Source organism: Globicephala melas, chromosome 4 (genome assembly GCF_963455315.2).
Source record: "Globicephala melas chromosome 4, mGloMel1.2, whole genome shotgun sequence".
Taxonomy (NCBI): Eukaryota; Metazoa; Chordata; class Mammalia; order Artiodactyla; family Delphinidae; genus Globicephala; species Globicephala melas.
The window spans coordinates 58,254,705-58,279,052 of NC_083317.1; the positions used below are offsets into that span (position 1 = coordinate 58,254,705).

The 24,348-nt window shown below is 39.7% G+C and overlaps 1 protein-coding gene across 5 annotated transcripts in view; it reads left to right on the forward strand.

Annotated features, from left to right (window-relative positions):
- The window catches only part of PHLDB2 (pleckstrin homology like domain family B member 2), a 128,820-nt gene that overhangs the window by 90,782 nt on the left and 13,690 nt on the right, over positions 1-24,348 (forward strand). For 2 of the 5 annotated variants that reach the window (XM_030836751.2, XM_060298049.1), the window contains 7 exons: positions 3,158-3,313; positions 4,272-4,382; positions 6,147-6,236; positions 9,716-9,859; positions 12,766-12,906; positions 14,093-14,192; positions 21,643-21,850. In XM_030836751.2, the coding sequence (XP_030692611.1) occupies positions 3,158-3,313; positions 4,272-4,382; positions 6,147-6,236; positions 9,716-9,859; positions 12,766-12,906; positions 14,093-14,192; positions 21,643-21,850 (950 nt within the window). Of the gene's footprint in view, positions 1-3,157; positions 3,314-4,271; positions 4,383-6,146; positions 6,237-9,715; positions 9,860-10,515; positions 10,702-12,765; positions 12,907-14,092; positions 14,193-18,031; positions 18,053-21,642; positions 21,851-24,348 lie in introns of all 5 variants that reach the window. The other 3 variants (XM_060298048.1, XM_060298050.1, XM_060298051.1) reach the window with 3 other exon arrangements.

Below are 24,348 nucleotides of genomic sequence, written 5' to 3' on the forward strand. Positions count from 1 at the left end.
ATTTAAATTTGCTTTCAAATTGACCTTGAGCTGTCATAAGATTATTCCTGTAATCTCTCCTGGCCATTCCACGTCTAGTCTCTTCTTTCTGTTCCTCTACTAGGCAAAGAAAACATAAAGTTGTACATGTAAACTTCTGCCATATACATTCTCAAAAGTTATTGGAAGGAAGAAAGGAATTCCGTTGAATTTTCTTTAGCACAGCTGTCTTATTTCCTTTCACGCCTGGCCTTTGAACTTGCCAGCCAGTAGAGATTTGTCATGTTCTTTTAGTGGAGAAGTTTAGTTAAAATTTTCACTCAACTGGTCATACACTTGACTTTGAGCTTCCTGTATATATTATTCTGTGCTCAATTAAACTACTCCTGCCCCCAAATTCCATCTCTTGAATTCTTATTCTTATCTAAAATCTTGTAAAAGTTTTTCCCCTCCCAAGTTGTTTTTCTTTCACAGTGTAAGTTTACATACACACGTTTTAATGGTTTAGATAACTTGATCAGATGACTACACCAGAGGAATCTGAGTGCTGAGCTAAGCTTTAATTTTCAACTTTCCTGCCTAGTGTGCTATTATTTTCATGTAGTGGTTTAAATATTTACTACAAATAAATTAATGGCTCTGTGACCTTCATGTGGTTAAAATAGCATATGTTGCACATTAACCAGATGTGGAGTAAGCCACTGACTAGCATAGTGTATATATTGTGAGCCATATGCCCACTTTGAATGAAGATTCTTTATAAACTAAAAAAAAAAAAAAGCCTATTCAAATTTTTATCTCAATAAGCTTTAGCTGCAAACCAAGTTTAATTGAAAAACCTTAAAAACTTGAGTATGGAGGCCTGTATGAATAAACATATCACTGATGTTTTAAGACTACAGATATTTTGTTTCAAGACATAACACTAGTGTTATGTCTCAGTTCCTTTAGCAGTGACTAGATTTGGTCCACATCCATTAATTCCTGTAGAAGTTATAAGCATGAAATGTCTGATAAACTTGAAATGTCACCCAGTTACTTGAAACCAAGACCACTTTACATTTGGCCAGTTAAAATATAAAGGAGCCTTAAGAAATGCTGAATATGTTTTTCAAATTGTTTTTCCTGTTCTTAGGCTTTGAGAATACACTGTCTGTGTTGACATAATAATCTTGTTGCTATAGTGTTGGTTGTAATTTCATGGTAGCACATAGTCCTTCTGTGAATCATCCCCAGAATAAACTCATTCCAGAAGATAGAAAAATATTCCATTTGATTAGAAGACTTATATATAAGTTTATCACTTATATAAAAACCAGGGGAAGGGGTGGTGTGTTTAAATACTGATATAGATCTAACTTATCATATGTTTATTTATCCAACTCTTTTTAATGTGTCGATTGAAAAAAATGCCCTGGCACTTTTACCCATGTAGTGCTATGAGCCATGTAGCCTAACTGCCTTTTTCTTTTATGGTCATTAATTGTTTATAAATCATATTTTTAAAAAAATCTTCTATACATACCACATTCACAGTTCTGTCAAAGGCTCCCAAAATAAGGAGGTTTTTTTTTGTGTGTGTGGTTTTGTTTTTTTGTTTTTTAAGTAGATGGGAGAACAACTCATACAACATGCAGCAGTCTCTGCTGAGATACAGATTCACTCCTGTCTTCAGACATCTCATAGGTTGGAGAATGCCTCTTCTAGACTATCTGACTTCTGTGATTTCTGTTTGTTCTTAAATGTCCTGAAGATTATTCCTAGAATAATCTTAACCTTTCAGTTAACCCTTCGAGTGCTTAACCTTTCGAGTCATTCTTTGTGCTTGATGAAGGCTTTGGCTCCTACTGTTTCTAATAAAAAGGTTTGTAAACAATTTTAAGGGATTCACAGAAGCCCAGTTTAAGAACTCCAATCTTCAAATGTTTTTGGTGACTTCTCCCTTCATTAAAATTATTTGAGGGCTTCCCTGGTGGCGCAGTGGTTGAGAGTCCACCTGCCGATGCAGGGGACACGGGTTCGTGCCCCGGTCCGGGAAGATCCCACATGCCGCGGAGCGGCTGGGCCCGTGAGCCATGGCCACCGAGCCTGCGCGTCTGGAGCTTGTGCTCCGCAACGGGAGAGGCCACAACAGTGAGAGGCCTGCGTACCGCAAAAAAAAAAAAAAAATTATTTGAGCATGCATGCCTACATATACATACATATAGGTCACATTATATTATAAATGTATATATTATATGTATTGCATACATGCTTAAAATATATATATTCTTTTAAAATAATGTACATATACTACTCTACTTGAAAGTACATTAGAGAACATTTATTGAGAATTTGTAAAAGAAGAAGAAAAACTAAAAAAAATATAAAGAAGCTCTAATATTCCTTCCTCACATCCCAGTGCCTTGTGTGGTATGCCATTTGAGGTACATATATTCCTCTTAGAGACCTCTAATCTGTTACGTATGCCAACTTTTTTTTTTTTTTTTTTTTTTTTTGCGGTACGCGGGCCTCTCACTGTTGTGGCCTCTCCCGTTGCGGAGCACAGGCTCCGGACACGCAGGCTCAGCGGCCATGGCTCACGGGCCCAGCCGTTTGGTGGCATGTGGGATCCTCCCGGACCGGGGCACGAACCCGTGTCCCCTGCATCAGCAGGCGAACTCTCAACCACTGCGCCACCAGGGAAGCCCATGTATGCCAACTTTTGAATCTTTTTTTTTATAGTCAACAACTTTGGAATATTGAATTTAATCTTTATACTAAAGTCTCATTTCATTTGAAAATTTGTGGAAAACAGGAATTTTTCTCAAGAGATTATGTCACACCTTTGGTCTGCAGATAATGTTTAGGTTATTTATTGAATTCTTTTTATATTTCATGATCCATTTTAAAGCCACCTGGTAGATTTAAAGCAAGAATTCCTACAACCACAGAGCAGTCTAAAACCAGTGGTGAAATAGATGCTGCCCTCCCACCCCTACCCCAGTCCCTTTCAATTTCATCGTAAAGTCACTGCTCTGGGGTTTAACTCCAGAGAGAGGATTATCATGTTCTAACCCTGGTCAGTGTTGCAAGTGGAAAGATATTTTGATCTTTTTGCTTTTAATAATTTTTTCTTCACATTAAGAACGCTGCAGCTATTCTGGTGTGTCTTGTTTTCATTCCCTTTTCTCCAAAGGATGCTGACCTGTTGGATGTGGAGAGCAAACACTTTGAAGACCTGGAATTCCAGCAGCTTGAACGTGAGAGCCGTCTAGATGAGGAAAAGGAGAACCTGACCCAGCAGCTCCTGCGTGAAGTGGCTGAATATCAACGGAACATTGTTACTAGAAAGGTACTTTTGCCAGGTGTTGTTCAATGTGAAAAGTCAAAATATACCCCTTGCTATGTGACAAGAATGATTATTAACATAGCTGTAGCGTGTGTCCATCTGTCTGTCTATCTGTTGTATCTGAATATCTTTGTGTGTTTAACCACGTGTCACATTTGGCAGATCGTGGAGCCTGGAGCCTGCCATTTACATGCCAAATGGTGCTCCCAACTAGATAAACCGAGACTTGTTATACTCATTGTTGCTTGATGCTGCAGATGCATTTATGAATAGAAATGTGAAAACCAAGGTAGAGAAAATCTGAAATCTAGATATTTGTTTTAGATTACTTGCTTTTGCAATCATAGTAACTGGATTTAGAATAATTCTACGAACAGTCTCTTCTAGAATGCCTCTGTTCCCATCGCCCAGTAGTTCTCACAGATGGCTGATAGTTTACTACTACTAGAAGCAGCCTCGTGGAATGCTATGCAGATGACCGCCTCCATCCAGCCCTGAGCACCCGGATGTCCAGTCCAGAATTCAACTCCTGTTCCAGAATTTAGAATCGCACCCCTGTGCTCTGTACTAAACTGATAAAGTTGAGGGAGAGGATGGAGAAGGTGACTTCTTAAGCTTTCAGTTTAAATAAGAAATTCCATTGTTTTTTCTCATGAGGCATCTCCCAAAATGATGCCAAAAATTCATTTATATTCTAACACAAGATTTCCTGTTGACTTCCAGGTTCTTGAAATAGATTTTGAATCACTTGGCCTTAGGTAAAGAAAAGCCTTGAGCTTGTCAGTTCAAAGAAACTGCTCATCATCTCTGGGTAATAATCACTGCCTACCTACCATCAATGAAATGTGGTCACTGTGCTTCAGGTTATAACACTTTTTCTCCCTTTCCAGGACAGACTGGAAAACCCTTGAATGTCTAATGTACATCTCTATGGTCGTTTTTTTTTTTTTTTTTCCTCCAGGAAAAAATTTCTGCATTGAAAAAGCAAGCTAATCACATTGTCCAGCAGGCTCAGAGAGAACAAGATCATTTTGTGAAAGAAAAGAATAACTTAATAATGATGTTACAGAGAGTAAGTATTTCCTTTTCAGCACTGGTTGCAGTAAAACACAGGTTCCAACTCAGGGAAGGTTGCTTCCATCAAAGTAAGTACCTTTTAATAAAGAATAGTGAATTATAATTTGAGGAAGAATTTTCTATATACATTTTTATTTAATCCTCCACATTAATGAGCTGATGCTCTGAATGATTAACTATAATACAGAAAATAAGCAAAGACATTTTATTCATGCTTTCTCCACAGTGTGAAAATCCAAACTATGAAAAATCTGTATGTATTCTGATTTTCTTCTTTTAAAAAATATCGTATTTTTCATCAGATAGGTAAAACATATTCTGCTCTTTTTACTGCTCTCAAACATTTTGGCTCAGTTGCTCTGTTGTTTTGAACTCCAATTATTTGCATGTGGGTCTTCCTGGCAAAGGCCCAATAAAAATCCCAACAGATTTTTTTTGTAGAAATTGACAAGTTGATGCTAAAATTTGCAGTTGATCTTCATTATTCATGCAGTCTGTATTTGTGAATCCATCTGCTCAGTAAAATTCATTTGTAACCCTAAAATTAATACTTGTCATGCAGTCATGGATGGACAGGCACAGAGCAGTGAAAATTTTGAGTCACTCAATGGACATGCATGTTCCCAGCTGAGATTGAACAAGGCACTTCTCTGCCTTCTTGTTTTATTTCTCTTACTGTAAACAAGTGTCCTTTTTGTGGACCGTTTAGTGCCATGTTTTCACATTTTTGTGCTTTTTGGTGATTTTGCTGTTTAAAGTGGCTCACAAGTGCTGAAGTATTGTCTGGTGTTCCTAACGGCAGGAAGGCTGTGATGTGCCTTATGGTGAAAATACATGTGTTAGATAAACAGCTTTCAGGCATGAATTATGGTGCTGTTGGCTATGAATTTAATGTTAATGTATCAACGTTGTATATTAAATAAGATGTCTTTAAAAAGAGACACACATAAAACAAAGTTATGCAGTAATCAGTTGATGAAAATATTGTGACCAGAAACCCAATGGTTCAATATTCTCTAGTTCAGTGTTCATGGCAACATTATAGAACACAACTACTGCAGATAATGAGAATCGACTGTATATGAAAATGTAAAGGGCATAGAGTAGCTGAAACAACTTTGAATAAGAAGAACAAAGTTGGAGGATTTATACTATTTGACTTCAAGTTTTACTATAATGACATAGTATTTAAGAGGGTGTGGTACTGGCATACAAATAGACATATAGAGCAAAGGAACAGAACAGAGTCCAGAAATAGACCCACACATATACTGTCTATTGATTCTTGATAAAGGTTCTAAGACAGTCCAGTAGGGAAAGGAAAGTCCAGCCTGTGTTGCTGGATCAACTAGGTAAACATGGCAAAAAATGAATCTCAATACCATTCATCCTCACACCATGCATATAAATTAATTTGAGACAGATTATAGACCTAAACATAAAAATTAAGGTGAAAAAGATTCTAGAAAATACAGGTGTGCAAGTACACCTTCATGGCCTTGGAGTAAGCAAAGATTTCTTCAAGAGGAAATGACAGAAGGCTTGTATCCAGAATACATTAAAAACTCCTACAAACTCAAAAGCAGTAGATAAATAACCAATAACTAGATTTTTAAAAAACAGACAAAAGACTGGAATTGAAACACTTCACGAGAGAAGTTATGGGAAGAGTCAGTAAGTCCCATGAAAGAATACTCAGTCGTTAGTCATCAGGGAAATACAAGGTTGACTCAGTTTAATAGAGTTTGTGTTCCTTCAGGAAAAGGAAAATCTTTGTAATTTGGAAAAGAAATACTCCAGCCTCTCTGGGGGCAAAGGGTTTCCTGTCAACCCCAATACTCTAAAAGAGGTAAGCTGTGATTTTTCTTGTCTACTCATATCACCTTAGAACTCAGGAGATGAGCCTCAGTTTTATGCGATTAGCTGACTAGGAAAAACACTAACTGAAGTGACTTATGAAAGCACTCAATGCTTTGATGGTTTTCCTGCCTTTTGTTATTTGTGCTTTGAGAATTTCAGGGATTATCTTTGTGTCTAATGCAGATTCACTCTGTGTGTGTGTGTGTGTGTGTGTGTGTGTGTGTGTGTGTGTATGTGTGTATACTTTGCTTAACGGTGACATTGTGGGTTAACTTGAAGTTTCAAAAAATTTAGGATCCAGACCAAAGCTAGTCTTAAATTCTCTTCTTTCCTTCCTCCATTTTCCTTTCTCAGTTTCTCCTCTTTCCTACTTTCTTCCCTTTCTCCTGTCTTCTAGAACGTGAAAATGCCCCCAAACATCTCTCTCTCCTTTTCCCCCCAATTTTGTCTATGCTATTTTTGCCCCTAAGTCGGAAAATCCTGTTTACATTAAGTTGTACACTCTCTTTATCCCAAACATCCATCTTTTCCCAGGTCCCACCGCCACCCTTTCCCAAATACCTTTTTACAGAGCTACATTGCTATAATGGTTAAATATTTTAACTCTAATTTGGAAAATTAAAACGCTGACTGAGAAAGAAAATAGTTTTATTTTTTTTCAAAAAGCTAAAGAAAAAGCTTGCTTCTGCATAAAATTTTTCATAATAACAAAAAACCCTTTAAAAAGACAGCAGAGTTAGGAATTCCTTCATCGAAAGTAGTGTGTGTGTGTGTGTGTAGGTGTGTGAGGTAAATGCTCATCACATAATAGGAGTGAATAATATGTCCCTCGGAAGCATTTTGTGAAATGTTTCCAAAAAACTTTTTTAGACCATTCAGTTTCTAGTTTCTCTCCGTTATTTAGAACACAGATCCAGCAGATTCACTGCATAAAGAGTGGTTGTGAATGGAGGGTAGTGGAATATGGTTGTCAGTGAGGTGGGCAGGGGCTGGGTCTTGTGAGTCATGTTAAAGAAATTTGGTTTATTTTATGTGGATGGGAAGCCACTGAGGGATTTTAAGCAGGGAAGTGACATTATTTGAGGTCCATTTGTTAAAGCTCACTCTGGGATGCTCTACTGGATTATAAAGAGGAGATGCTGGGAAACCAGTATAGTGGTGATTGCAATAGTATAGGCTGGAGGTGCCGGTGGCTTGGATTTGAACAAATGAAGAGAGATGGAGAAAATTAGCTGGATGCAGAAATACTTTGGAGACAGAGTTGACAGTTCTTGTTGATAGATTGGATGTGGGGATGAAGTAAATTAAGGGTATTGTCAGGAATGCTGCCGTTATTCCAGTTTGAATAATGAGGTTGATGGTGAGTAGCTGTTACTGAGATAGGGAAGACTGGGGAAAGAATAGATTTGAGAGGGAAATGCGGTTTGACTCTGGACATACTGAGTTTGAAGGGCTTGTGGCTTCCAAGTGCATTAGATAAGCTCTAAGGTCACTTCACCTCTTAAAAGAATAAAATCTTTTCCTTTCTATTATTCAAGAGTTGTTCTTATTCTCTGCAGCCCTCCTGTTGTCAAAATCCAATTTGCCTTTTTGACTGTATTGGTGTGTCTGCAACTCTTGTGTTTGTTGAGTGGCTGTGTGTCCTCCTTCATGTCAAGCAGACTTGGCTCAGAAGATGTTTTGATTGTCTCCTTCCTTCCTTCCTTCCTTCCTCTCCCTTTCTTTCTCTCTCCCTCTTTCCTTCTTTCTCTCTCTCTCTCACTCTCATTCTGTCTCTTTTTTTAAAGAGTCATGAATTTATATCCAACTCTTTTAAACAAGTCCCACTTTTGGAAAATGACGTACATTTTTGAAGCAATTAATTAGGATATATGGTTATGACTCATATAAAGAATCCAACCTTGGTTTTGAAAGATTCTACTATCAACTTAGCAAAAGAATAACTCAAAGTTGTTACTCTTCACTGTCATTCATTATCAAAGATAAAATAAATTTGACAACCTAGTTGTCAACTTCCTTTCTTCAACTTAATCTTATAAGACTTTACATGGTATCTATTGCCCCTTTCTGAAGTGCAAGACTGAATTCAGCAGCATTTTGATACCTCCAATTTATAAACAGTCAACTCTGGCTTTCTCCACTTTGTCAGAATTATAAATTCTCAGTGAAAACCTTGCTTGCAGCCTGGAATTTTTGCTTCACCAACATAGCAATATCTTGCCTTTCCTGGAGCCACTGTTTGAAAGGATTGATGGGCAAATAGAAGAATCCAAGTGTTAAATTTAACTCAATTTACTTTTAAAAGAGAGATATTGGGCTTCCCTGGTGGTGCAGTGGTTGAGAGTCCGCCAGCCGATGCAGGGGACACGGGTTTGTGCCCCAGTCCGGAAAGATCCCACATGCTGCGGAGCGGCTAGGCCTGTGAGCCATGGCCGCTGAGCCTGCGTGTCCGGAGCCTGTGCTCCGCAACGGGAGAGGCCACTACAGTGAGAGGCCCGCGTACTGCAAAAAAAAAAAAGAGATATTAATTTATACCCTTTATTCTTTTTTTCATACTGTTTTATTGGTGTGGTGAAAATCATGAATGGTCTGTACAATTACTTTCCATGGTAATTTACAAGTGCCTTTTCCTCAAATATAAATTCAGGAGTTTTGATTCTCATCAACTTTAATTCATGGGTATTTTCTCTAAACTGAAGCCAGAACTGAATCATCGAATTTAAAAGTAACTGGAAATTCTCTGTCCTAGGGGTAGAGTTGGGAGTTGGGCAAGCTGCCTTAAATTGAAACATCCTCAAGCTGCAACTTCATCTTAGGGATTTGTGTGTGTGTGTGTATGCACACGTGTATACACGTTTCTCTTGCTAAGGAAGGCTCACAAGAGAACAGTGTCCTTTTTATTTTCATTTTGTTGAGACACCTAAAAGCAAGATTCCATTATGAATAAATTACTGCTTTATAAATGTCTTAGTGCAAAACCCAGTAGCCTTTAGTCTACATTTATTCACTCTCTAATTTGTCAGGAAACAGAAGAAGAAGGGAAAATCTAAAAATAAAGATTTATGGAAAAGGCTCTTGAATTAGAGAGTGATTGCACTGTCGATTTTATGTCTCATATTTATTTTTGCTTGCGATGATTTTAAACGCTGTGTAGTGACATCCTATTCAGTCAACAGAATGAATGCCGACATGGATGGATATGTAAATCAAAGGTATTGGGTTATTTATAATAAAGTCATTTTGATTTTATCTGAAAATTTACTTTTAATGTTTGAAATATCATTTTTCAAGAGTAAGCACCATAAATCCATTTTAATAGTTGATGACTGCCTTAATGAAACATCTGATAATACCACAGATATCTGGCTGTGATGCTCTAAGCTAACTCCATTGTACTGGAGCATTAATACTCTCGCATGCCTCAGCTCTTGCTTTCCTTGTGTTTAACTTCTGAATTCCTCCTTTTAGGGCTATATCATTGTAAATGAAATTAATGAGCCATGTGGCAATTCCACGAATCTCTCCCCTTCCACTCAGTTCCCTGCTGACGCTGATGCTGTTGCCACTGGGCCTACCACAGCTGTGCTGGCGAGCCAGCCACAAAATAAAGAGGTGTGTTGGCATGCCATTTCATTCATTCACTGCTTTCCTCATGTCAAGAATTAACCCATGGTTAACTGAAAATAAGGGTGTGTGAGACAAATATTTGTTTGGTTGACCAGAGGACCAAGAGTGATGGTGAGATGAAAAAAACAGACCGATTTGGGGGTAGTGCTCTACCAATGATAATACTAGAAACCATGAAATATATGGTACAGAGTATAGAGTACTAGGAGAAGTAAGTTCAGAAAACTGAACTATACATATATATAAATACACACACACACGTATATATCTCTTAGCACTTTAGCCCAACCTACTTTTCTTAGAAACCAAAAAGCCTTTCTAAAATTGTTGGTTTGAATCACCTTTCCAGTTTGATTTTGTCTTCTATTTTGTTTTGCAGTATGGATTTCTTTTTAATATTAAGCTGCTTTAAAACATCTGTGGAGGTGTAAATAATAGTAAATTAAAATACCTCTTACGGACCCAAGTTGCTCACAGTGTGAGATCTTAACAAGAGGCTAAATTGAAAGATACTGCCCATCATTTATGCCTTCTTGATTAACATATAAGAAAACAAAACAATCAGATTATCGATTTCATTTCTTTGTCTTATTCTTTCATTTCATATGGACACATATATATTTTTTCTTTCTCCTCTAAAGCAAAGAGCACCTGTCTGTTCTGGATTTATGTTTCCTTCCACCCTTTCTCCTCATCCTATCACTCAACCTCCATCGGCCCCTTGGCCTGAAGTCGTGGCTACATCTGTCGATTCTTTTCCTTTAAATGACACACCACCTCCTCTACCAGCTAAGAAACACAGAAGGCAGCAGCAACAGGACCAGCAGGTAATTAGGAGCTGGTGTTTAGAGTTTCACCTTAACAACAAACTTAACTGATGTGAAATCTTTTCTTCAACTTTTCCAAAGGTATTTTTTTGTTTTGTTTTTCCTGATCCCTTTTTATTTATTTACTTTTTTAAAGATTTTTTTGATGTGGACCATTTTTAAAGTCTTTATTGAATTCGTTACAATGTTGCTTCTCTTTTATGTTTTGGTTTTTTGTCCGTGGGGCATGTGGGATCTTAGCTCCCCAACCAGGGATCGAACCTGCACCCCCTGCATTGGAAGGCGAAGTTAACCACTGGACCACCAGGGAAGTCCCCCTGGTCCCTTTATAAAAACTCAAAACCTAACAAAGAGGTGGCAGGTGGGTTGCAGAATATGTGCTAGGGTCTTCCAAAGGTATTTTTTAAAAAGATAAGACGCATACTCCTGTTTTTTTTAAGGACATTTATTATGGCCTAAGAGTGTGGGAATTGTTAGAAAGTTTGAGACCTTGATTGTCCTCTCCTGGCTTTTGATATGTTTGAGCTAGTTTCACATCCTCATGCTTCAGTTCCCATTCAACCAAAATATTGCAACTTACTTCAGGTATTTTTCAAAACCATAATAATTATTTCTATAAAATCCATGGTGTAAAAAGTTGCTGTGTCAACACAAAATATTTTCCTCACACATTATTGAAACCATAATAATAGACGTCATTCCTCTGCTATGAGCCAAAATTTCCTCAACGTTTTACAAATGTCTCATTTCTTCCTTTTAACAATCCCGTGAAATACGAACTATCTCCATATTGATATTTAGGGAACTGAGGCTCAGCATTGGTGAGTAGCTTGTCCAGGGTAACACCACAGGCAGTGCATTTGGTACATAGAACAATAGTTTTTTATTGCACTTTTTAAAATAGATAATTTATTATTCCAAAAGTGTTGCCCTCCATTTGATACATTCTATGCATACTCATGCTGGGGTATTCAAAAAATCTATTTTGAGACTCCTTTCCATTATAATCAAATCCTTATGTGAATTTGGCCCTAGAAAATCCTAAGGAGTCAGTCAATAGACACCCCCCCCCCCGCAAAGTAGGTGAACTCTAGTTTCCTATGCCCAGCCCTTACCTTTCTTACAGCTACCTTTACTATCTATTACCTTTGGTTAAAGGACTGTATCTCCTCACTACTTTTAGGTTAATAAATATCTAGTATAAACAGATCATTGTAAAGTTAAATTGCAGATATTCTTCATGATTGGCGTGTTTGGAGATTGATAGTAAGTTTGATAACCCAAAGTTGCATTAATTTTTACATATTTCAAAAGCCTGAGTTCAGTATAAAAATGATCAAACCTAAAGAACCTCTAACTAGGAAATAAATTTACTATTGAAGACATTTTGGGGGAGGCCAAGAAAAATTTGGATAAGTTTCGAGTTGGCAAAAATTTTGCCTTAGGAATCTGAAAATAAAAATGAAATAGTCAACAGAAGGATTTTTAACTGTGAGGGATTGCTGTAGAGGCTCCTTGGCCAAGATCTTTTTTCAGTCTAGAAGGATGCCTTATATGGAAACATGTGGATTTGGAGTGTGTTTATGTGATTGAAATATGATTCTAACTTTAAACCCACTTCCCTGTTTATGCTTTCTCTTCATTTCTTCCTTCTCCCTTTTCTTATTCTCCTCACACTGGGATCCGTGCCATCACACAGAACTGTCCAGACAGACAAAGGGAGAAACTGCTTACTTGCTTTGTCCACTGGCTGTTCTGCCATCCACATGGCAACCATCATAATAACTTGTAAGTTGTCCTGAGGCCCCAGGGCAGCAGGCACTACTACAGAAATGACAGGTGGATTTTTCTGAATTTTTCTAGGTTCAGTAATAAATTCTTCCAGTGTACCTTACCGAATACTAGCCCAATTTTCTTAGTGAATACAAGTCTAAGTTGAGTAATTTTTAAAAATTCTGTATTAAAATTCCAAAGCTTCTTTGTACATGCATACCTCTTAATTACTTCAGTGACCTGTTTCAGTTAGTCAAGTTTTGCTATTCTGCTTTACATTTGCATTTAAAGCATTTTAGAAGTCTGGAAGAAAGGAAAAAACAGCACCAAGAAGGCCTCTATCTGAGTGACACTTTGCCTCGAAAGAAAACCACACCTTCCATATCCCCCCATTTCAGCAGTGCTACTATGGGGAGAAGCACCGCCCCAAAGGTAGGACACGGGGAGAACCACGGGCTTCACCTTCAGTGAGTCTTTTTGTCCTTATGTTGACTGACATGCAAAGGCCCCTAAAGGAAATGCTAAATAATATACCATTAAGTTTGCTTGTTGGGCAGACGTCATAACTAAATTGCATTTTCTATCCTGTTCAGAGGATGTTTGGAATTATACGCTCTGGGACCGAAGCACCTGGTCCAGGGTATTTTCTACCACCACACAAGTGGTGAGTAGCCTTCACTTATGTGACACACTCCCGTAGCTGTATCCCAGATATGGAAATTGGAGGACATAAGCTCTGGATTCCAGGAATAATGGCAAAAAATATTTATCGAACCATTTCTTGGAGCTGACACTGGGCTAAGCCTTTGACATGGATTGTTTCTTTGTAAAACCCAGTAACACTAGGTAGTAGAGGTACTAATTAGTATCCCCATTGTATACATGGATAAAACTGAGGTGGAAAGAAGCTAGGTGACTGGTCCACCTGGTCACCTGAAGCTGGTCGGCCCTGAAGCTAGAAAGTAGATCCATGTGGTCTGATGCCTGAGCTGCCCTCACGCCTGTTCTGCTGCCTTACCAAGGGGTCATGGCAGGAGGAGGGGAAGGGCAAGTGAGAAGGAGGTTTTGAGTGGGACAGACTTTGGAGTCCTTCCCTTGTCCTTAATCACTTTGTTTTCATCTATTTTATAAACTGGTGTTCCAAGGAATTTGCTATTTTAAAAGTGCTAAAACCACCGGGATAGTTAACGTTACGTGTCTCCAGTTTTCAGCCCACTCGATCGCTTGGAGCAGATGGAAATTGGTGCCCTTGTAACGTGTGTGGATCTGCTCTGTCCTTGTGCATGATGTGCATGCGTTCTTGTCCCTGCATCTGCTCCTCTCGCATGAAGGACTTTGAGTTGTTCTCCAAGGTGGTTTTGGACAGTGTTTTCCCTATCTGTCTTCACTTTTGGAACTGCTGCCACTGGAGGAATGGCTGTGATGTTGAGACTGCTGTGGAGCTCCTGGGGAGGGACAGCGACTGGGCTTTACCATTTAGCATCAACACACGGGATGCAAAGACCTACCTTCGCTGCCTTCTGCGCTTAGATAGGAGCTAGGAATCAGCGATGTGACCATGTCCAGAAGGACCGTTGGGCCTGCAGTTTGCCTGAGTTTTTCCTCCTGTTTCTCACAGGGCCACCTGCCCCTGGGACAGAGCAACAGCTGTGGCAGTGTGCTCCCCCACTCGCTGGCAACCATGACCAAAGACTCAGAATCTCGGAGGATGCTCAGAGGTAGGTACCTTTTAAGCCCAGTGTCATGTCCTTTGTCAAGCATTAGAATTCCTCAGGGAGGGGGAGACCAAACAGAGTTGGGGATCGTTAGGGAGGGGATCAACCTAAGTCCTCAACTTTACTCGTTTCATTTTTTTAAAATTTTATTGAAGTATAGTTGATTTACAATGTTGTGTTAATTTCTGCTGTACAGCAAAGTGATTCAGTCAACTTTACTCTTCATGTGTCCACTTAGGGGAGGGATATATAGAGGTATACTTCCTTATTGTTGTACTGAGATAAGTTTTCCTATATGCACATTAGGCTGGTACATAACCATTGTATTTTATAAATTCAGTAGACTTCTCCAATCAGAAAGGCCCACAGAGAATACTAACCTTCCCATTTGATTGGGAGAAGGAAAAAAGAGACCCCTGAGATCCTGAGAGATTACCAAGGCACTTAACCGAGTCAGATCACTCGCCTGGTTTGTGGCTGAGCCGCCCTGTTGAACACGTGCTAAAGACTCATTGAGCTGACACAGAGCACTAGTGGCTCAGGACAGACTTCCCTTAGGCCTTTTAAAGTGGGTTGAGCTTTTTTTTTTTTTGGCGGTAGGCAGGCCTCTCACTGTTGTGGCCTCTCCCGTTGCGGAGCACAGGCTCCGGACGTGCAGGCTCAGCGGCCATGGCTCACGGGCCCAGCCGCTCCGCGGCATGTGGGATCTTCCCGGACCGGGGCACGAACCTGCGTCCCCTGCATCAGCAGGCGGACTCTCAACCACTGCGCCACCAGGGAAGCCCGGGTTGAGCTTTTCTTCTATGTGGTTGTTAGGTTTCAGGTAGACTTGGACTCTCAGCATGTTCTGTTTCTTTGTAATATGTTGCATCTCTAATGGGGTTCTCAAGTAGTCTTTGTGGGGCTAGAAGAAAATACCGTAAGGCAGTTCCAGAGGTGAGCTTCTTGTGCAGATTAGATTTATTGTGTTAACACGGTAGTTTAGGTCAGCTTATATTGGCCCTCACTTTTGAGCAGGCATGGTGCTAGACAGCAAAAATACAAATAAATTACATGATCTTTGCCCTTGAGATGCCTAGAGTCTCATGAGGAAGAGAAAAACAAACAGATGCTTTCAATAAAGTGTGGTAAATGCAGTGATGGATGTATGCCCGGGATGTGAATGGGGATGCTGACAGAGTGATGAGCGTCTGGCCTCTCAATGTGTTCATTAGTGGGATTGAAACCCTTCCCTCCAAGCCAGCTTAGAGGCAGTTCTGACTGCTCGGCCTCTTTGCTAACGTCACCAGGGAATAATCACTAGTACCATTAGAAATATGTTTATATACTGGTGTATATATATGCATGTATACATAATGTGTATATGTGTGTGGATAAGTGAGCTATATCTATATCACTTGAATGAGGATTTCCTATCACTACCAGAGTGATTTAAGAGTTAATAGAAGCTATGGTGTTCCTAAAAGTGGTTTATAATATATGAGAGGTTTACAGTGTTAACCTTTGAATAAAATACATTTGATTGAACTTCTCTTTTATTTTATCATAATTTCTTAATAAACTAAAAATATCTCTTATGGTATATAAATAATAAACATAAATGAGTATATTTTGGCTCTCATTAATCACTGTTCGCTTGTGGGTCAAGTCTGTTTTCTGTTGATGCATTTCTCTGTGATATTTATAGACTTCTTTTTAAACGGATTTTTCCCACTGGCTGAAGGCATCAAAGTTTGGACTGGCCACGGCACCCACACTTTATGTTGAAAGTTTTTGCCTTAAGATAGAGAGTAAGAAAAACTAGTCCTTTATACCAAACAAACCTGTAAACAATACTGTGTAAGAGGATTCTTGTGAGAATATGGTGAAACTGGAGGGATGTTTGATCTCTATTTTTCTCATCTGTGTTCCCCCCAAATAATGGGAATCCCCATGTTAGGTCCATGAAGAAGAACTGAGCCAGTTCCCTTAGGTCACATTAGGTGCCGTCTACAGAATCTATTGTCTTTGACCTGTCTTTTGTGCCCCTGTTCTTCACTGTTGGGTCTTTTGTACATCCCAGAAGTCTGCAGCCTGTCCTTCCCTGCTGCAGCTCTGAGTGGTGTTCCTCTTAAAGAGTTTCATGTGGTGATGATGAGACAGCTTCCGAGGAAATAGAGAAGCCTCATATGTGTGCTGACCCAAGAGGATGTGATGTACCTTGTGAGGCCAGCCTGCCACCCTTGGCTTCCCTGCCCAGAGGAGGAAGGGTCAGGGACTGCAGTTTTTAAAATTGGCAGGATTTTCTACTAAAATTGGACCATAAAATTGGCAGGATTTTCTACTAAGCCCATACAGGTAGCCCACAAGGACCAAGGAGGATGACTCATAATTCATTTGGAATTGTGTTTCACTACTACTTGTTGGCTCCATTAAAATAGCAAACACCAAGTAAAAGTCCATGGTTTTGAAAAAATCAGACCTCGTACATTTTTCATTAACTCAAATTAAATAGGTCTTATCATTTTTGTGACTTACACAAATTAACTTAAATGAACTATCTTTTTGCTGCTTATTCGTAATGGATACATCAAGGACGATGGTGTAAGTATAAGCCTTCCTTCAATAAGCACTTTTTTAGTAGCCCTGACAGCGTGAATCGTGCAAACAAATATCTCTGAGAGCAGAGTTTAAAGCAAAGAGTCCAGGGACTCAGATCCTAAAGTTGTAATGGTTATTGGCTTTTGTACAACTTGTGAACTATTCCTTTGTAAGCTTTAGAATGAATGAAATCTTTGTCCTCTTATCTTCTGTTCAATGCAGGAAAGCCCAGGAAAGGTATGACAACCTCCCTGTGTGGTGTTTTTGTTTCCAGCAAATAATGAAAGGTCATTGTCATCTTTAAGAAGTGATCAGATTTAAAACTGTACAATGGTGGACTTTTAGTCTAATGATTCTTCCTTTTTACACGTTAGAGGCAAATTGTTGCACATTTGCTAGAAGCACAATGCTGCGTGCAGCTGCTGTTCATTGACCGGCAGCTGCATGACCCTCTTTGTTTTGATTTTCTTATTGCAAGGTCAGACCATGCAGGAAACACGAGTGCTTCGGAAGCACCGTTTCGTAAGACTCAGGATCTAGATAAAGAAAAGAGTGGGCCTTGTGATGTGTGTAGGCTAAGTGTAAAATATGACGTTTCCCCTTTATAAAGGCCAGGTATAAATAAGGCAGGCGGCAGACTATGTGAGACGATGGAAGGATCTAGGAGGCTCCTACCTATTCATTCCATTTAAGCCTCGAGACTTAGTAAAGAGTGAAGAACAGCCTAAATTGCTGGCTAGAATAAATGATTCTTATGTGGCTGGGAGACAGAAATGTAGGGCATTAAAAGACTGACTTGCTATAAAGTTTGATGGACTGTGCTTCAAATCATTGAATGGCATTTTACAAACCTTAAGTCTTAAAAACTATTTGTTAATGTCTTCTTGGAAAAAAGGATTGTTTTATAGATATAATCTTGTTTTTATTCTCCCTATTTTCTAGTTGAACATGTGTGAAAACTTCTTTTCTCCTGTAACAAATCATTTTTGACTGTGTGCATGTATCAGAAGCTTGTTTTTGTTTTGTTAACTTCTTGAGTTCGTCTCTATAAACTCAAATTTAATCTAAAAATGTGAATATCTTACCTCGTCAAGCTGGTATTGTTACTAACACGGTCAATGACTGCATGTTGGAAGACGTTTATTTTCCCTGGCCCTTTGTCATCCTTTTTGATCTTGTATCTTTTTCCCTTTCTCTATCATTCTCCTCCTCATTCCTGACTTGTCCTGCACCTTCGTCTTCTGGCTGTGGACTATGGTTAGGAAGAGTGAATGTCTCAGCAGGTGAGAAATTGTCCGAAATACTGATTAATTTTATCCTCTTAAACCGAGGTTATAATTTTAAGTCATCTCATTTTCTGTATTAAGGCCCAGATAACCATGTTAAGGTATGTAACACACATTTGGAAAATATTGGCGAGATTATACATCCCACAATGGTTAACTCACAAAGCACTTTTCAGGTACAATTAGCCAGAATTCATAGAGATTGACATTAAAAATAACGATAACAATAATAATAATAAATGGGCCTTGAACGTCCAACCTATTGGCTCTTCCGGGGCAGTGAAGAGAGTTGAGTTGATTAGGATTCCGGGTATGTGCTATGCTTAGTGACCAGCCTCAGGTATTATCAGGTCTTACTTTATAAACTTTATAAAATACCCTATTCAAACAGCCATTTCTATCTGGACAGGAAGGATTTAGAGCATTTACAAGGCCCTTTTTACTTTTCAGATGCTGTCCCACTGCTGAATATTATTCTTGCTACATAATTTAAAAACAAAAAACCAAGCAGTCTCAGGGCTTTGGGGAAGTCTCATTTTTTCCAGTCCACTTACTTTGCCCCACCCGAAACAGTAGATGCATTCCACTTCCTTATTTAGTCACTAATATATTGGGTTGGCCAAAAAGTTCATTTGGGTTTTTCAGTAACATCTTATGGAAAAACCTGAACAAACTTTTTTTGGAATTTCTTGAACAAGTGCATTCAGTCAGTGACTCTTTATTTTGTGACATCTGAATGCTAAACAAATGGGGATTCTGTGGTGAACAGGACATATATGACCCCCTCCCTGATAACTCGTACTTGAGCAGTGGCTTAATCCAGCTCACACCTGTTCTGGTGCTGCTTCATGCACAGCAGTTCTTCTTGGGCCTCCTACCAGGAACGCTCCTTCCGTCTCCTGTGCTTCCATGGTGTCCTTCTGTTGAAAGTATCTGTACCTTTAAATGGCCAGGCCAGAGCCTGGATCCTAAAGCCAGCTCTTAGGAATCACGCTGGTGCAATTCTGGGGTCACGAGGGAGAGGTCCATGCCCTCGATTGTAATTGCAGGGGTAACTTGTTCTTTTGGAATTGTTCAGGAGGGAGGAGGCTAAGCCAGGTGACAGCTGAGTTCACTGAGATCAGTAAAATACTGCCGGTTGCGGGGATAGAAGGGACTGCATAAGACGGACATTCCCACTCACACTGGATCCACAGGAGACTAAAATCTTGCCTTGGAAGCTACTTGTTAGAAGCAGCCTTTTTCATTTAAGTTGCCACGAAAATGCAAGGTGCTTATCCTACCACCAGAGTGATGCAAGGTTTTCTCAGACGTAGAGCAAAGAAATAAAATAAAAATAAAACACGTAGTGAGGTGATCTAGGGAATTTACATTCACAGTCCTTAGCACAGCACACACTGTAACACGGCTCTCCCTCATGGCCGCATCTGAAAACATGGAGCCAGTTTAGTTTACTGTCTGCCTCACCCGAAGGCGGTAAGTTCATTTTCTTATTCTGTGGTACTTTTGGGGAAAAAAAAAAAAAAAATCCTGGAACATCTGAGAAGCAGGGCATACAGTTGCTTTAAGAAGAAATACGTTCCCCCTCTTTTCTGCTTTTCCAAAAAAGTGTTAATTGCATTGTAGGAACTGGCTTTTCCTCATAGTGAAAAACTGAAGGGAAGGGAGGTTGTGGCACCTGTCATCACCAAGGAGATAAGTCTTATATGTTTGAAATGACAGGGCTGTCTTTTAGGGATGTTTTGTTCATACTAAAACAAGGAAATGTCTTCCATGTCGTTGGTGCCAGTGTGAAGGTTTCCTTGCCAACGAACCTTTTTTGAAAGTATAAGGAAAGATATGTGTGTGAGCTTTTCAAATAATTTCTGGTGTTTTTTTTTTTTTATCGTCCCCCTTTTTTTTCATAATGAATAATTGGAAACGATTTAACAGGAGCAGTTAGTAATTCCAAAAGTTCAAGTATCAAAGGTAAATATTTGAGTAATGAATTATTTTGCCATTCTTAAGACCAAAAAAAAAAGGCACAAACTCCACGCTTATGAGAGCACTGGCTTTGTGTAACGCTTTTATGCATTAATCATTACAATTAATAATATTCTCTCTGAAGTCTCATGGTGTGCTATTATGTTTTGCATCTTTCCTTAGCAAAGTGATGTGTAGTTTTTACATACGTGTATATTTATAACTTACAATTACATCTTATATCAAGGAAACTTATTTGCCCAGAAATGCCTTAACCTGAACTAACATATTTTCACTTAGACATCTAAAACTGCTCTACATACTAATGGCATGCAAACTCCTCATGGGACGCTAATCATTTTACAGATTTAGTTTTGGTCTATAATGCTTTGTTAAAGCATCGTGGATGTGGCTTCCGTTTTTAAATGGAAATATTTAATGAACAGCTGAGGAAGCTGTTTGGAATTACTTGCCTTCTTTTGCCCTCTGGCCTGCTTTTTGCCATTTCATTACTAATGAAAAGCCTCATAGAGAGGTAGGTAAAGTACAAGAAAACAGGGAAAATCCAGATGGTCCAACTGTAAACTCTTCATAGGTCTGGTAAGTAAATTTGATCAGGGAGAAAGTGATTGCAAACTATGGTACTGGTTAAAGAAACATCTTTTTAATGAATTAAGGGATTTGTTTATCACTATGACCCCTGATTCCCGAATACATGCTAAATAGAGAATTGAAAGGAAGAATAATTCGATTTGTGATGCCCAAAATCAACTACCAGAAGAAAGCCATAGGATAACACAAAGTCAAGCCAGTGGCCTAATGTGCCAGCTGACCAGGTACCAGGGTAAGGAAAACCCCTCTTATTAGTGGCAACTTTTGCTCCTGTTGATGGGATCCCTATGTTTTCATACGGTTGATATCACCAACTAGCTGAAGGCTGGCTGTTAAGGCAGAAAAAGAAGAGAGCTATATATAACCTAATTAGGAGGAATACAGCCATTGGAAGGACTGTTGATTCTGAGTGTTTTAAATAAGTAATTGGCAGACAAGGGAATTTGAAAAAAAAGAATGAGAAAAATGTCCGTTTGAACATTAACCAGATTAAAAGTGTGAGTGATATGAGTGAGACACAGGTTTCTCAAATCCTACACCTAGATGATCCACCTATTTTAGGACCAGATCCAGTACCCTTTCAATGGCAATACCACTGAAGAAGGGACTGCCCGTAAACCCTGGTGTTGCTTGTCACTAGAGTCATCTTGCTTCACTTAAACCCAGCTATTATCAGAGGATTCACGGCCTTTAAATGTGTTTCTGTTTTGGTTTTGTGTGTGTGTTTGTGTGTGTGTGCTGATGTATTATTCTCGGTTGTGCTGAGATGTAGAAATGGCATAGGAAAGTGTCAAGTGATCTGCTGACAGAAAAGATCATTCCCAAGACCACTTCTTTGAAACTCTTCCTTGCACTGAGCATTATGCCATTTCTTTGATCTTCTTGGCTTCAAAACAAATTAGACCAAGGTCCCAGTTTCATAGGCAGATGTTTTGGGTTCCTGGTTTAAGCCTTAGAAGATCTAAGACTGAAAAAAATGAGGCATACTAACGTATTTATGGCTCTCTCCTTAGGATATAATCACCAACAGATGAGCGAAGGTCAAAGGCAGAAGTCTTCTGAATTTTACAGCCGCACAGCATCTGAATCAAATGTCTACTTGAACAGTTTCCACTACCCAGATCACAGCTACAAGGACCAGGCCTTTGATACTCTGAGCCTAGACAGCTCTGACAGCATGGAGACAAGCATCTCTGCCTGCTCACCTGACAATATCTCTAGGTAAGATGTATTCCTGGGGAAGGTTTCTGGTTTGGAAAAGCACCTGTCGGTTTCAAAAAGTAAAGCCATCAATTTGGGGCCATGTATATGTACAAGCCCAAATATCTGAAACATAAAGACTCTGCAGTAGAGAAGAGGGTTGGGTGTCATAGTGGTCTTTGAAAGTAGTTTCTTTGTATCCTGTGTGACTGAGCCAGTCACACACCATCTAATCCATTTTCTCCTTTACTCTATTCCTTACGCATATACTGCGCTTCAAAATGGATTTGCCTCTGTTGGTTGACTCCACCTTCATTAGGACTACTTTTGATTCAGTAAAGAAGTAATTTCCAGCAACAGAGTAAGAATTTGAAGGATATCTTACCCTTATGTTTTGTTGAAAGGAAGGCATTAGCTGTTCTGCATATTAAAATTTTGTAAGGATTTAACCATTCACATTCGTGTTCATACTTTGAGGCAAGCAAAGGTGGTCTTAGGGGATTATGGCCAAAGGTGCATCTAAAATATGGATCTAGTCAGAGCGCTCCTTCAGAAGCTTGTGATGGGGACTTCCCTGGTGGCACACTGGTTAAGAATCCGCCTGCCAATGCAGGGGACACGGGTTTGCACCCTGGTCCGGGAAGATGCCACATGCTGCGGAGCAGCTAAGCCCGTGCGCCACAATCACTGAAGCGCCTAGAGCCCATGTTCTGCAACAAGAGAAGCCACTGCAGTGAGAAACCCGTGCATCACAACGAAGAGTAGCCCCCGCTTGCCACAACTAGAGAAAGCCCGCGCATAGCAACGAAGGCCCAATGCAGCCAAATATTAATTAATTAATTGAAAAAAAAAAAAAGCTTGTGATGATGCCCTACTACCTTTTTTTTTTTTTAATTTGCGATACGCGGGCCTCTCACTGTTGTGGCCTCTCCCATTGCGGAGCACAGGCTCCAGACGCGCAGGCTCAGCAGCCATGGCTCACGGGCCCAGCCGCTCCACGCCATGTGGGACCTTCCTGGACCAGGGCACGAACCCGTGTCCCCTGCATCGGCTGGCAGACTCTCAACCACTGCGCCACCAGGGAAGCCCTGCCCTACTACCTTTTGAATAAAGTCAGACCCCAGAGCCTGGCATTCTAGATCCAGCCCAACTCCCCATTCATTCTCTCCTCCTGATACACCTCCCAGAGTTTCTTATTCATTGAGAGGGCGAAGAATTCTCAGATCTCTGTGCCTTTGACCATATTGGTTCTAGCATTGGGATCATGTAATCTGTTCTTTCTTTTATTTATATGCTCATTCATTCCACAAATCCTTATAGAGTATTCTACAGTTAACAGTGAGCCGGAGTGGGCTCAAAGTGGCTGGCAAGAGCCAGAGGTGCACATCTCCTCCTAACTCTGTGATCAGTGATGTCATGTTGGTAGCTTGAAATTGGCCACGGTGGGAGTATTTACTCCACGTAAATAGACATTTGCTGCATATCAGGGGTTTTGTTTTTCTCCAGAGAGCTAGTTTACCAGCACACCACTATCTAGAGTCAATTCATCCTCTCATTTGTTTATTCCCTCAGCCTGTACTTACTGAGCATTGAGAGTGTCTGACATTGCAAAATGTCTTTACCGTCCCCCAACCCCTCCCATGTTAGCCTGGAGAAAGTCTTCTCATCCTTTAAGCTGAAACTTAAGTTGGAAACTCATGAGAATTTCTCCTTTCAGGGCATTTTTCTTTCATGTTTCCATGGAACTTGATACTTTTTCCTATTATATCACTGATCACATTGCAGCATACAGTTTTTTTCTTCAATAATTAATTGGTACATTCCTCAGTGTCAAGGAGGATGTCTAATTATCTTTCGGTTTCCACATTCAGCAGAGATCTGGGCACATAGTAGGCATTCAGTAAGTGTCGGCTAAATAAATACCTCGGGATATTTGATTTTTTTCTTTGTTTGATCTACTTCAATTGGCTGAGAACCATTATGAGTTCAACCCCCCAAGCATCCAATATTTAATCAATGTTCATTAAGCAATTGTGTGTCTCAAGTGAAAATGTCTAGTTGAATAATGGCCTTCAAAAAAACTTTCCTCTATTGCAATGAAGTCACAGGCTGGGACAGGAGCTTTGGGGGCTCGACCTGACAACTGCTGTGCTACTGCAGGCAGATCACAGAACTCTCTCGGTCCTGATTTGCTCATCTGCTAAGTGGAGGATTGTTTCTTGAATGCAAGAGGATGATGGATTTTTAAATATTTGGGTGGAAAATTACCATCGTGTATATAGAATTTCTTTCTTCACAAAGGTTTGAATCATTTGCTCCTCACCCCCGCCCCCCAAAAAAGGAGTGACAGAGACAGAGGGAAAGTAATATCAGCAAGGTATACTTAGCTTTGGGTTAGTGTCTCATAAACGAAAAGAATATGAGAGACCTCAATCTAACCAGATATTATAGCCAGGAAATCTGGGGAGTGGAAGAAAAGAAGAAAAGGATAGAGGCTACAGTTTGTGGTAAATAAAATA